The 14,610-nt window shown below is 36.4% G+C and overlaps 1 protein-coding gene across 3 annotated transcripts in view; it reads right to left on the bottom strand.

Moving 5' to 3' along the window:
* Positions 1-14,610, bottom strand: part of LOC127855440 (integrin alpha-6-like) — a 128,702-nt gene that overhangs the window by 37,115 nt on the left and 76,977 nt on the right. For all 3 annotated transcript variants that reach the window (XM_052391016.1, XM_052391015.1, XM_052391017.1), the window contains 7 exons: positions 11,250-11,338; positions 8,237-8,365; positions 7,708-7,880; positions 6,076-6,277; positions 3,777-3,944; positions 2,040-2,122; positions 556-703 (listed from right to left, as the gene is read on the bottom strand). In XM_052391016.1, the coding sequence (XP_052246976.1) occupies positions 556-703; positions 2,040-2,122; positions 3,777-3,944; positions 6,076-6,277; positions 7,708-7,880; positions 8,237-8,365; positions 11,250-11,338 (992 nt within the window). The remainder of the gene's footprint in view (positions 1-555; positions 704-2,039; positions 2,123-3,776; positions 3,945-6,075; positions 6,278-7,707; positions 7,881-8,236; positions 8,366-11,249; positions 11,339-14,610) is intronic.

Genomic DNA, 14,610 nt, shown 5'->3' with positions numbered 1-14,610 from the left:
GTCCAATATAGCCATTATATGTATCTTTTGACGATTTGAAAATCTAAAAATTATAAAGCGTTGCAACGCGAAACGATTGAATAATTTGGAGAGTTCTGTTGTTGTCGTTTAAATTTACGAAACTACAAAGATTGCTTATATAAGGTATAAAATACTTAAACTGTGTAAACCCGGCGGAATAGCCGAGAGGGCTAATGCGTTTTTACTTCAGACTTACTCCAGGACTATAGGGTCAATGGTTCGAGCCCTGGTACCGGCTACTTTTTTTTCCTTTTTTAAAATTTTATTCTTGATTTTTTTACTGTAGCTTTTAAGATCCTATGTTTACATTTATCAATATAAAGCATTTAATGATAAACTTCAAAATATGCCAAAATCTGTGAAAAGGCCCCTTTAAGGCTTTTATATAATCACTTAAGAAATGTGGACGCTCATAAATAATTTCACTTCCTAATACACAGCCTCATCTGTTTATTTTGAGCACAAGACAAAAGCTCCATTCAATTTTTCCACTGACAAGTTTCTTAGCTATAACAGGCCTAAACTGCCTCATACCGGTTCGGACTGCTGCCAGATCAGTGAGCTAGGCTTGGTGAGAAAGAAGGCAGTCTGGTAGGCAATCTCTCCCTTGTTCTCTACGTCCACATGCACCTTGAGCTGGTCCGTGGCTCCTATCTCCAGCACAGGCATGCCTGACTGGGTCCTGTACACATGAGATAGGGAAGGAATAAGAGCTTCCTCTAATCATTTGATAAGATATGAGCCTTGCTCTGTGAAAAGGGGGTTTAATGCATGTGTGTGAAACTGTTATCCCAGATTAGCCTGTGCACTCGGCACAGGCTAATCAGGGACAACACTTTACGCTTTTATGATATTTTCTGTTTAAAGAAAGTCTCTTGTTAGCAAAAATCCAGTTAAGGCGGTTGTTGTCATACTTTTGATACATATTTTAACCAATAGATTTTAAGGAAACTACGCCCTACAGACTAGGTCATGATATGAATGTATTCTCATAAAGACTCAAAATCAATGAATATTTTGTAAAAGATTCAGTAAAATATAGTTAACCCATAAAAAGTCAGTGTTCCTTATAGCAATAGCCAAAATGTCAACGCTGGATGTGGTATGGTAACATAGAATTAAAGAGATACAAAATGCTCGTGTTTTTTTTTATGACAATATTTCCCATGAGAATTTCCTACGATGATATACAAACATTTACAAGCAAACGTGAGATTAGCTTCAGGGTCGGAAGCAAAATGTGTTCCTCATTAGCTACCCGAAGCCAATCTTGTGTTTGCTCGTAAATGTTCGGATATTGTTTCTTTTATAATATACCTATGTTATAGGTAAACAGTTGTTACAGGGGATGCATATCTGTATAAGACTTTTCATCTGTGCCAATTTTTTTTTAATCCATCAAAACATGGCAAAGTGATGGCTGAACCAGTATTTTTTAAGTTATTTTATTGCAAATTTTAATATTTGTCCTCAAAGTGTGAACTTGAACTGAAAAGTAGGCAGAACAAAACTATTGCCAAGCAATATATGTCCCCTACCGGCTCCACCCTTGTCAGATTTTAAAAATATTTTTTGTTGTTGCCAAAGCATCCAGAATTTCTGACGTAGGAACAAAATGCAATATGTGCATAATTTGCATATTGCCATCTATCCATGTTACAAGTTTCCTGAAAAAATATTGAGAACTTTATAAGTTATTGCAGGATTCAGAAAAGTGTTACAGACTCACGGACGGACAGACTGATGGACACACACAGCGCAAATAGTCCCCTCCAGTGAAACCAGTAGGGGACAATAATGTTACACTCAACAGTAATGATGTTTTAGAATTTTATTAAAAGTCAATCAATACATGGCAAAGTTATAGCTGATAAAATAGAAATTTTTGGATGGACATAAAGCCAACATGATGGAGGCACAGAGGGTGTGAATGCTATATGATGCCTTACTCAAAAGGGGTATAATAATCTTCATTGTTGAACCATAAGAGTATGGATACAAGAACAGACAACTCTTACTTGGATAAATCTTGCAGATCCACCTTCATGTTGAGGTTACTGTTACAGATGTTGTCATCACCACACTTCTTGACAAACTCCACCTGAAAAAACACACAAATAAAACACACTCACGTCTATCAAGAGTCGCGTTCTGAGAAAACTTGGCATAACGCATGCGCTAAAGTATCGTCCCAGATTAGCCTGTGCAGTCCACACAGGCTAATCAGGGTTGAAACTTTCCGCCTAAACTAGATTTTTACTAAGAAGAGACTTCATTTAAACGAAAAATGTCATAAAAGCGGAAAGTGTCGTCCCAGATTAGCCTGTGCGGACTGCAAAGGCCAATCTGGGACGACACTTTGCGCACATGCGTTATGCCCAGTTTTCTCAAAACGTGACTCAAATAAAACACACTCACATCTATCATAATGCACCATAACATAAACATTGATTATGTTTTGGTCACATTCCAATAAGGTTTAGATAGCAGACTTTTAGGCACTGTCCTTTACATACTAGCCAATTTACATGTCATCAAGTGCAAATGCAAAAATTGTTTTCACAAAAAGATATTGCAGAACAATCTGCTCACAGTAATATATTTCAACATGATTTGATTGTATGATTTTCCCTTTCTTCTGTTATACACTGCATTTCTATTAGATCGTGGTCCGTAATATCGCGACGTCCAATAAATCACAAAATATTATTATTGATTAGGTATTTGTAGTTAATTTTCACAGTTTCACTGTGCTACTTTTAAATTATCATGAATGAACCTCATGGAAGCCACAAAGAATGTTTTTGTTAAAATCGTAGTTACCTCATCAATCCTGAGTAAAAAATCAAGGAAACCATATCAATGAAAGTAATTTATAGAAGATTATAAAAACAATGTAAATGAATGTCCCACATTTAAAATCATAAAAGGAATATAAAGTAATTTAACTCCGTTAAATTCATTGAAACCATAAACCATTTAAATGAAAATTCATGGAAACCATAAACCATTTAAATGAAAATTCATGGAAACCATAAACCATTTAAATGAAAATCCATGGAAACCATAAACCATTTAAATGAAAATTCCTGGAAACCATAAACCATTTAAATGAAAATTCCTGGAAACCATAAACCATTTAAATGAAAATTCATGGAAACCATAAACCATTTTAATGAATGTTATTGAGCCTTGCTCTTGGAAAATGTAGCTTAACCCATTTATGCCTAGTGGACTCTCCCATCCTTCTAACTTGGATCAATTTATTTCCAAAATTAGGGATGTCTAGTATATTAATTTCTATATTTAGAATATTTCAGACAGAAATTCCTGTAAGCAAACAGCACAGACCCAGATGAGACGCCGCATCATGCAGCGTCTCATCTAGGTCTATGCTGTTTGCCAAGGCCTTTTTTCTAGACGCTAGGCATAAATGGGTTAATCCTTGGGCATAAGTGTCATCCCAGATTAGCCTCTGCAATCCACACAGGCACGTCAGGGACGACACAGGCACGTCAGGGACGACACAGGCACGTCAGGGACGACACTTTTCGCTTTTAAGGTATTTTGCGTGTAAAGGAAGTTTCTTCAAGGAAAAATCAAATTAAGGTGGAGAGGGTTTTAACTGATTAGCCTCAGTGGACTGCACATGCTAATCTAAGACAACACTTTATGGACATGCAATTGCATTAAGCCCCGTTTTAACATAATGATGCTCAGTAAATGATACTATGAATCCACATAAACGACAATACTTCAGTGAAGATCATGGTTTCAGACTCTGTAAGCCCTGCGTCAAGTATTGGGAACTCATTGATGTCAGGTAGGGCCCCTGGGGCGGGGGTGGAGGCAGGGGCAGTACGCTCGGGCAGACGGTAGCTGATACCGAACGTCAGGGCAGTGAGCACATCCGTGATCTGCTCCTGTAGACGTGGAAATGGATTGAAATATTTGATAACCCTTTACCACTTAGATAAGTATTTCACACATTTGTAGTCCCTTAGAAAATTATATTCAATTTAAGACCTTTCTAACTAGATTCAAGTTTTTAAGGCTTCATTTCAAAACCTTTGATACTGATGAGCAACTAACAGCATTAAACCTGAACAGACTGCGAGTTACTCACAGGCTGTTCTGGTTTCATGCTGTTTGCACATAGCCATTTTAACTTTGTTTCTTAGTGGGAAAGGGTTAAAAAACTAATCACCTCGCTAGAATGCACTTATTAACATTACAAAAATAAATCATTTAATAGGAGAACGTATTAGCATTTGACACATCAAGTATGATTTTGTTTAACTTTGCATGATTAAAGTTATTTATTCAGATAACCTTAATTGCGAGTATGCTGTCTACAAATGTTCCTGATGTCAATAAAAGGTTGTTCTTTATGACATAAGCTAAAATAACAGTTGGTTAGTATCAAAACATGTTCAACTTAAAGTTGCAATATAAAATGCCAAACTATAATATAGTGACAAAGCAGAAGGAACTGGGATTTTGTAATTAACCATTCTTATTGATGATGTCTACCCCCATTAAAACTCAACACAACATTTGTTCATCTGTGCATGCCCTTTACATGATTCACATAGATACACTTTTCCTCGGGCCTAATTTATTTGTTACTTGTATTAATATATCCATTTGCATCCATGAGGTTAATCGACATATGAAGCTTTAATTTGGATCAGCTTTTTAATATGAATGCTCATTTATGACCTTGCTGTTAGAACTGAACTGCATGTCACATATTTTTTATTTTTTAACTGTTTCTTTCTAAGAAATTTTTCCTTAAGTCTAGTCTTATAAATAGAGGATATTTGTTGGATTCGGTGGATTATCGATTTTATTCCCGAGTGATCATAGAAAATATATATTATCTATGATCATGAGTGAATTGAAATCAAAATTCCACCGAATCCAACAAATTTTTATTTTATTTTATGCTTTTTTTCACAGTTTTTATACATTGTTGTTAAAGAATTTTGCTGGGATAATTACGTCATTTCGTCAAAACAAGAGCACAGCATAACGGGTGCCACGCTCGGTTACGGGTGCAGTTTTGAATAAATGAAAGCTTGTTAGATTAAAAAAAAACAAGGGACAAAATTGTCACAAAACCAGGTTTTCATTGTGAAAAAAAATCTGATAAAGGGAGAAAACTCAAACTGAACTTTTGAAATGAACAAACAAAATTAACCCCCTTTGTAAGTTTGTTTTTAAAAAAAATCTATTTTCAGTCGTGGCAACCTTGACATTGGAGATATTGACGTGATTCTTTCGTGCCACACACCGTCCCATGATGGTGAACAAATGTGCCAAATGATTTTAAAATCTCACAATGAATGACATAGTTATGGCCAGGACAAGCTCATTTATGGCCATTTTTGACCTTTGAACTCAAAGTGTGACCTTGACCTTGGAGATATCGACGTAATTATTTCGCGCGACACACCGTTCAATGATGGTGAACAAATGTGCCAAATAATTTTAAAATCTGACAATGAACGACATAGTTATGGCCCGGACAAGCTTGTTCCGCCCGCCCGCCAGCCAGCCCGCCAACATTCGCCAATCTAATAACCAGTTTTTTCCTTCGGAAAACCTGGTTAAAAATTGTAGAGGTCACAGTGACCTTGACCTTTGATCTAGTGACTCCAAAATGGGTGTGGCGTGTAGAACTCACCAAAGTGCATCTACATATGAAGTTTCAAAGTTGTAGGTGGAAGCACTTTGATTTTAGAGCCAATGTTAACGTTTTAACACGACGCGGACGGCATACCACGGAAGTCAGACATCGGACGACACGACGAGCTGGCTATGATAAAACCTCAGATTTTATCCGAAAACGCAGAGCTAAAAATGACGCCATTTCACAGTAAACTATCGATAATTTTCACTGTTTGAAACAGTGAAATTATCAGTTTTATTTCACTGATATTTCTCTATAAACCACCAGAACATAAAATAAGAATAGATAAGTGAAAACAGGACTGTATATTTATTGTCTTTAAGATAAAATATCACATTGAACCATGGTATTGTGAATACCTTAAGGTAAGCTGTTTTCGTTGTGCATTTGTACTGCGGATTCACAGCGTCCAACCCACCAGTTTCTTTTTGAGACTTGAGCGTCAATGTATCCTCTACCACTTGGGAGTACCCGTGTTTTGTGTCGTAGAAATCCACGCGAGAGTTGAACCGTGTTGGCTCGGCAGTTATGGTGTAGATTATATCCACAGGCTCATCAAACCTACAGGGAGATATTGCTTATACATGACATTTTTAAGATTTAAGATTGATTCTATGTTCAGTTTGAGTAATAATGCCTAAATCAACAAGTTGCGTACCTTCCAACAAGCTCTGTAGTGTGTGTGTATTTCGCAGTTTATGAGGTCCTTTCCAAGCCAGAGGCTACATTATGTGTGGACCCGCAGTGTGCCCTCTCCAAGCCAGATGCTACATAATGTGTGGACCCGCATTGTGTCCCAGCACTCCTACCTTGTTAACTTACTAGACTTACGAAAGTTGGGACGAATTTTGAATTATAGCTGCAATTTCCAGCTATTAAACTGTTACTTTAAGTTTCAATTTTGGTGTGGTTGTGTGTTGTGGTGGGGGGGAAGCCGCAGTACCCGGAGGAACCCCACCTGTCCGGTATGGTGACCACCAACAAAATTCACATGTTTCCAGGAAGGGCATTGAACCTGTGTCCCCTAGGTGTTAAGCGCATGTACCATCCACTGCGCTAGCTCTGTAGTGAATCTAAGATTAATTCAATCTTCAGTAAATAATACATGCCATAATTTTTCAGACCAATTCCGGGACATTGAGTTAAATTGTCCGGGACTTTTGCCGATTTTCCGGGGCATGTATAAAATGTAGCGATATTCATAGACATATGCAATTTTGGTACGTTTTTTTTTTGTTTCGCATCGTTAATTGCAAAAGTTGGAAAGCCTATCTGAAATACACTTGATCCATTAACGTCAAATTAAACATTACTACTTCCGTTACTAGATACAAGCCACGTGTTTTCAGTGTAAGCGTTCTAAACATAGATGGTGACATCACTGCGTTATTGATGAAAACCGGTGTGTAATGTAGAACAAGACAATAATAAACCTAGTGAGGATGACGTTTTTATATGCTTACTTTTTTACTCAACTTCTTTGTCGATTAAACATGCGAACATAAACTGCTTTTAATTTTTTACTCGGCGATGTTGGACTTCAGATGTGTGAACAACTATCCTTTGCCCTTAGGGAAATAATGACGTAGTAGATTAAAGTCAATTCACAACCACATTAAACAATGCCGCCTTTTCGGTTTGACCGCGAACGTGAGACAATCGATATGATAACAATACCCCTGTTAATTGATCGATTTTGACACGTAGCGTAGTCTGCCTATTCGGGTAGGCATTGTCATGGAGACGCTGCAGATATACACAGATTCGAGGTGCAGTTAAGCCTAAGATAAGGTTCATGTATATATGGATTTTGTAATTTCCGGGACATTTGACAGATTTCCGGGACAGCGGGACAAGTTCTTCATTTCCGGGACTGTCCCGGACAATCCGGGACGTATGGCATGTATGAGTAAATAATAATTAGGTTCAAATAATAATAATTTATAACAAATAGTAATAGTATAGTGCGCCTAAATTAACATGTTTACTACCTTTCAACAGGCTCTGCAGTGTATCTGAGACAAAGTTGAATCTCCACGCAGTAGTACTTGAGCTGGTCTATGATACACTTGCGCTGGGCCGAGTGGCTCATGTTGAGGCGGTCCGGGGTCACATTGATCTTGGAATGCAGTTTAACGATTGGGCGGGTCCGGAGCAATGCCACCTAGCAATATGGAGAACAGAATGGGTTGTATGCTACCCGTATATGCAGCCAGGGAAGCTCCTGACCCTGTCTGCATAAAAGTAACACAAGGTTTTGTGGTCTCATTCCTGGGAAGGGAAGCTTTTGTCCTGGCTGGCCTTGAGCTGGCTACAGATGGCCTAAGATCCATTTTAACTAAAAGCGGCTCATATTCCAATTTTATTTAAAGCAGAAAATTATTATACAAAAGGAGATCAAATAATAACATAGTAATTTATGAGCTGCTTACCTTGTTATCACTATAACTTCTCACCAATAGATCAGGGTACCTACCTTGTTATCACTATAGCTTCTCACCAATAGACCAGGGTACCTACCTTGTTATCACTATAGCTTCCCACCAATAGATCAGGGTACGTGTTATCATCCAGGTCCATGCCACCTGATAGCGAGTAGCCAAACGCTGTCCAACCAGTGGCTGTTGCTAGATCTTCAGCAAAAATCCTCTGAAATGTGCACAGACGTCATTGGAACCCATACATGCCATAATTTTGTAGGTCCAAAGCGGGACATTCCATAAAAAATTGTCGGGACATTTGACCAAAAAGCGGGACACCTAAAACGATCTATCATTCCACCTTTCCTGTAGTCAGTATAGTACTAACAAATACTCTTGATACTTTTATTCAAGACATAAAACATCTGATATGAAGCATGGAATCTAAAACATAACAATAACAGTTTCATAAAATAATACAATAGCAAACAACGAGGATAATATTCAACGAAGAAAATATTCATCTTTTTAGAGTACAAAATCTAGAACATTACGACAACAATACTCATTATATAAATTTTAATGGCAAACATTAAAGCAGGGGAGGCTATCCAGTACACTGAAAGTACGGGTTACAGTAAACTATCTACCGAACAGTTACATCAGTTACAAACGGAATGCGCGCCCGTACACATTTCCGAGGTAGGTTTTTGGTGGAAGCAAACCGTCTTTGTGTTCATTTTAACTGTCAACAACGCCTCAACCGTTTTTACACCAACAAAAACAAAAGGACAAAAGAAGTCTATGGATGCTTTACTCGAATTATATTTCTCTAATGTTAATAATCATATTTTGTTTTCTTGTTATATACACATATTAAACTGAATTGTGAATTGTCAGGCGCTGTATTGGGGTAGTGTCAAACTGTCATGAATAACAACACGTTGTTTTTATTACAATAACACAAGACAAGATGGGTACCACTTTTACTGTTTGTTGCGATGTTTTTTAAGCATGTATTCATGCGCAGTTTGTTACTTGTCAATTGTCGCGGCTTAATTGGAGTAGGGTCAAACTGTCATACATAGCACCTCGTGGTTTTTAGCTTAATTGGAGTAGGGTCAAACTGTCATGCATAGCACCTCGTTGTTTTTATTACAATTACACCCAATTACACTAGACAGGATTGGTATCACTTATTGGACTGTTTGTTGCGATTTTGGTATATTGCACATTCGGATTATCCCGCTATTTATGAACTAAACATTGAATGTAAAAGACTCATTAATGACGTAGAGTTAATTTTACAAAACAATTGTTTTGTAAACCGTTTCAAACAAATACAAAAATAAACACATTTTCAACATAAATTTCATTATAATACAACTATCGATAGCAATAAGCGACCACTATCTTGAAGACCACCATGGTGTGAATGCCTGATGAAATCAATAATTTGCCGATAAATCGCTGATAAGGTGTCATAAACAACACTGGTACACACGATAAGTAGAATCGGTTGTTAATTGGGGGCAATAAAGTGATTAGCGGGGGTAAGTGTTAGCGAAACAGAGCTTGAATAGCGAATTTGATTGGGAACATATAGACCTTACATCGTTTTTTACGAATGTCGGGACAAATCGTCTCATATCGGGACGGCGGGACAAAGGGCCCAAAAGCGGGACTGTCCCGCCGAGATCGGGACGTATGGCATGTATGTTGGAACCATTACAACTATTAAAATATATAAGGACCACTTAAGACATACATTGACTTTTAATTGAATATATCTGTAGTAGATAAAGAGATATTGAGTTGTTGCAAACACACCTTAACACAAATTTGTTAAGTACATAATGGGACTTAATTCTGCTAAATTGCAAGTAAAGAGTAATTAGCCATGAACAGTGACTTCATCCAAAAGACATGTGCACCTTAACTCTTTACCCCTTATAAACGCACTTTGATGTGTTTGTAGTCCCTTAGAAAATCTAATTACATTTTAAGCTGGTTGCAAAAGCCATTTTCACTTTGCTTCTGATGGGGAAATGGTTAACCCTAATTGTATAATTACATAGGGCAGTTTCATCTGAAAGGCTGGCCACAGTGATAGGGTCAGTTATCAAAAATAAGAGTTCATGAGAAATATTTAAAATTTTAATTAAATACCTGTTGTGGATAAAGAGATAAACATGTGTTTCATGCATAATTCTGTAAATTGCAGGTCATATTGATGGGCCTTGGTTTGACAACCTCACATGATTATTCTGAAGACATGTTTAAGTTTTAATTTAATTAAGCTAAAGTTGTAATTGAATATCTTTGATATAACAGTGATATTTACTTGGGGCTTGCAAACCTTAAATTAAATTTCATCCTGCACCCAAACCTTAACCTTACTTTTTAAGTAAGGCAGGGAACATAATCCTGCTAAATAGCTCGTTGCAGTTGAAGGTCTTTTTCAATAATGTTCAAAAAGGCTCTTCACACATATGTACAGTCTTATGTTAAAATCTGTAGAAGATATAGAGATATGGGACATTTGAAAACAGAATTTTAGAATATTGTGAATATTGTGTATGCAACGAGATTTGAAGAGTATTTGCAAGATAATATACAAACAAGAGATGTGTTTGTCAGAAACACAATGCCTCCTAATGCGCCGCTTTAAATTACTTTTTTGACCTTTGACCTTGAAGGATGACCTTGACCTTTCACCACTCAAAATTTGCAGCTCCATGAGATACACGTGCATGCCAAATATCAAGTTGCTATGTTCAATATTGCAAAAGTTATGAAGAAGGTTAACGTTTTGGTTAAAGTTTTTGAATTTGTTTTTATGACCTTTGACCTTGAAGGATGACCTTGACCTTTCACCACTCAAAATGTGCAGCTTTATGAGATACACATGCATGCCAAATATCAAGTTGCTATCTTCAATATTGCAAAAGTTATGGCCAAGGTTAAAGTTTTGGTTAAAGTTTTGGGACACACACACACACATACAATGACAGACAGGCCAAAAAACAATATACCCCCGATCTTTCGATCCGGGGGCATAATTACTGGCTTTAATCTGCAAACTGACTCTAACGAGCAGAGCCCCAAGTTACCTGAGAGAAAGGTTCCTGGACCCCTTTAGCTGACCCATGGTAGATGTACACTGCCCCTCGGCCTTCAAATGGGGCACCAACCGCAAAATCTAAAAATCATGATGAAAATTCTAGCGGGTTTAGCCAAGGCAATTGGAAACAAGACAATCATAACATATAATCACATTAAAGCCACACACCTTGCCTCTGACTTTGAAATAAAATACATGTTAACCAATACATATAGATGTAATTTGAAAGTGTGCAAAATTGTCATTAAATCTATAGCCTAGTTAGCAAGTAATTTATTATTTTTCAAACAGTACCACTTTTTAAACCGAAAGCAGGATTTCGAGACGTTTACGTCCATTTCGACAAACGCGATTATTTTTAAGTTTTAAAACGCAAAAATGACAGATTTATACCTTGTAACCACCAGATATATCCTAATTGGCATAGATAAAATATGTTTCTTATATATACTTAAATTTACTATGCCAAATAAGGTGTGTGGCTTAAAATGCAATGATAATTTACAATATTGCTAACTAGCCCATTTTTAGTTAAATGGTATGAACATTTCATAGCGTAAGATTGTTTACCTTAGGATATACTTAATATTGCCTACATGATATACCCTTCAAAAAAAGATTTCTTAAGTGGGTAGATGTTATCTATTCTAATTGATACATGATACATAATACACCAAATATTGAAATTATGGCAAATTTCTATGAAGATTACAATCTACTTTAAAAACCCTTGCACTTAAATCTGTCTTACACTGGTTAATAACCTGACATAAATACCTACAGAGCATTTTAGATAAATGTACTACAATTTCCCTACTTAAATTTCTATAAATCTGGCATCCAAATCATTACTGTTTGACAATGACGTCTAAACCATTCAATTGTAGCTTATAAACTGAAAGAAGATAAATTTGAGACTGATTGACTTACCGTATACTTGCGCTTATAAGACGCATTTTTGAGACTTAAATTAATAAGTTACAGTTGGGGTCGTGTCTTATAAGCGAGATACTGGTGAAAATAAACAAAAAAATTCAAAATATCGAGTTTACTGGGCTTATGCTAGCCAAGTTGGACACTTTTCAGTTGTTTTGAATCATCGCGGCAGCCATTTGCATTTTATCTAAAGTCTGTATTGGCTCGTACCGTGTATCGGAACGCTATGTTCAGTTACCGATTTATTTGTAATAAAATGTATTGTTACTGATTTTGTTGTCTATTATTTTTATTTTGAATTTTGTTATTTTTGGGGCGTAAGACGTTATATTGTCCTTGATTATTCTTGAAAAGTTTTTATCACCTGATTGTCTGCGCGCGACGTCGTTAAATGCCATATAAATTGGCCATTATAGTATACGTGTGTAAGCGGCAATACGATGCCAACATGCTTAAAACAACAGCAAAATCAATTCTCAGTTTTAAACTGTCAATTCTTTAATAAACACGCTGCCGATTACAAATGCTATTTGACAAGTTTGTATCACCTGATCGTCTTTGATCCACGTCGTTAAGTTTCAATTAAGACATAATTGGCAATTAGGGTATCCTCTGAAATAAGTTACCAGTTTGCAACTGTCAATTGTTAAATAAACACGTTTATTCAGACGACCCACTAATGCCGATGACACATTATTTATTAGGGGCCAACAACGACGGGAGCAAAGAGCGACCGCATGCAATTATCCGCATATGGCTTTCTTCTTGACATGTGATTTCGATCTGCGCTTCGGAGTCTATCACTCTATCACGCGATTGGCTAATTTTATGAAAGTAGGCGTTACCTATTATTGATAGACAATGGGCGTAAAATTTGCATAATCTTAGGTAATAAAACTAAACGCTTTCAAAATATCTGCCTATTAGATTTTAATACCTGTAAAACAATACAATTAAGATGACTGACACGATCAATTTTGCTTGTGCATTGATATTACGAACGTAATATGTTTGCAATTGTTTGCAATTGTTAGGGCAAATGATTAATACGCAATTGTTAGAAATTTTGTCAATTTGATAATTATTTTTATTGCATGAATAATACTTGAAAATAAATTAAAACCCACTAATATATCATAAAATAAACAAATATTATTTACTTTGTTGTTTGATTCTTTTATTTTTCAGACTTGCGTGAATTACTAATTGTATGCAGCGCGAGTTTGAAAATTCTCAATGTTTTACTAATTGATGATTTTCTTTAACATTCTGCCATTTTTCGGCCGATGAATACGGCAAAATTTGACCGCGTCTTACACGCGGGTCAGTCTCAAATCCACCCATTATAAAGTCCGAAGTCGGGGTGCGTCTTATAAGGGAGGGCGTCTTATAAGCGCACGTATACGGTATGAAGGGCTAAATGTGATACTAATGTTTTGTATTGTTATTGGATTGTTAGAAATTTTCAACAGAAATTTGCTTCAGTGAATGCAATCGATTGAAATACTCCAAATTCTTCTGGGTAAGCTACAGAGGGGGCAATCACGAGATAATCTAAAGTATGTCAAGATGGCGACGTCCAGGCAGGGACATATATTTTTTGCAGTTTTTACCCCTTTCTTACTTTCATTTATATAATGGTGCTTACGTTCCAATATTTCCTATTAATATTTGCTCTATATCTCAACTTTACTTGCTTCAGAATTTCTTAGGGGGAACACAAAATTACAGCTCCTGCTAAGAAAATTTGTAGCGAGTAAACCCAACATATAAAAATATTATTAATTTAAATTAAAAGCAACTCACTTTCTTACTGATATGGCTGGAAGTGAGTGGCATTTACAAATTTAACCAAATTAATAAAGGGTGTAAAAAAGGTCTCGGCATGGATGTGGCCATCTTATCGTTACCCCCTCTGAGCAAGGTTACCAGAACTAAGTACACAAATGTAAGCCAATAATTGACAACTGCCTTACTTATATCAGATGAAGGGGGGCAAATTGCCATAATTTCATGACTTATTCCCACACAAATTATGTGTCCAGGCCAGGGATCAAACTGTTCAGCTTTTCAAACATGTCTTCACTAAGCCCTCTGTGAATCTGCTATATCTGTCTTGGAAACCGTCCATATTGAGGTCAATATGTATCTACTTTATCTACCTTGGTAACAATCTGTATTGAGGTCACTATGTATCTACTATATCTACCTTGGTAACCATCCATATTGAGGTCATTATGTATCTACTATATCTACCTTTCGTATACATCCATATTGAGGTCACTATTTATCTACTATATCTACCTTGGTTACCATCCATATTGAGGTCACTATTTATCTACTATATCTACCTTTGGTATACATCCATATTGAGATCACTATTTATCTACTATATCTACCTTGGTTACCATCCA

This window comes from Dreissena polymorpha, chromosome 13, assembly GCF_020536995.1.
Source record: "Dreissena polymorpha isolate Duluth1 chromosome 13, UMN_Dpol_1.0, whole genome shotgun sequence".
Classification (NCBI taxonomy): Eukaryota; Metazoa; Mollusca; class Bivalvia; order Myida; family Dreissenidae; genus Dreissena; species Dreissena polymorpha.
Note: the sequence above shows the minus strand (reverse complement) of the source record. Positions and strands in the feature narration are given on the sequence as shown.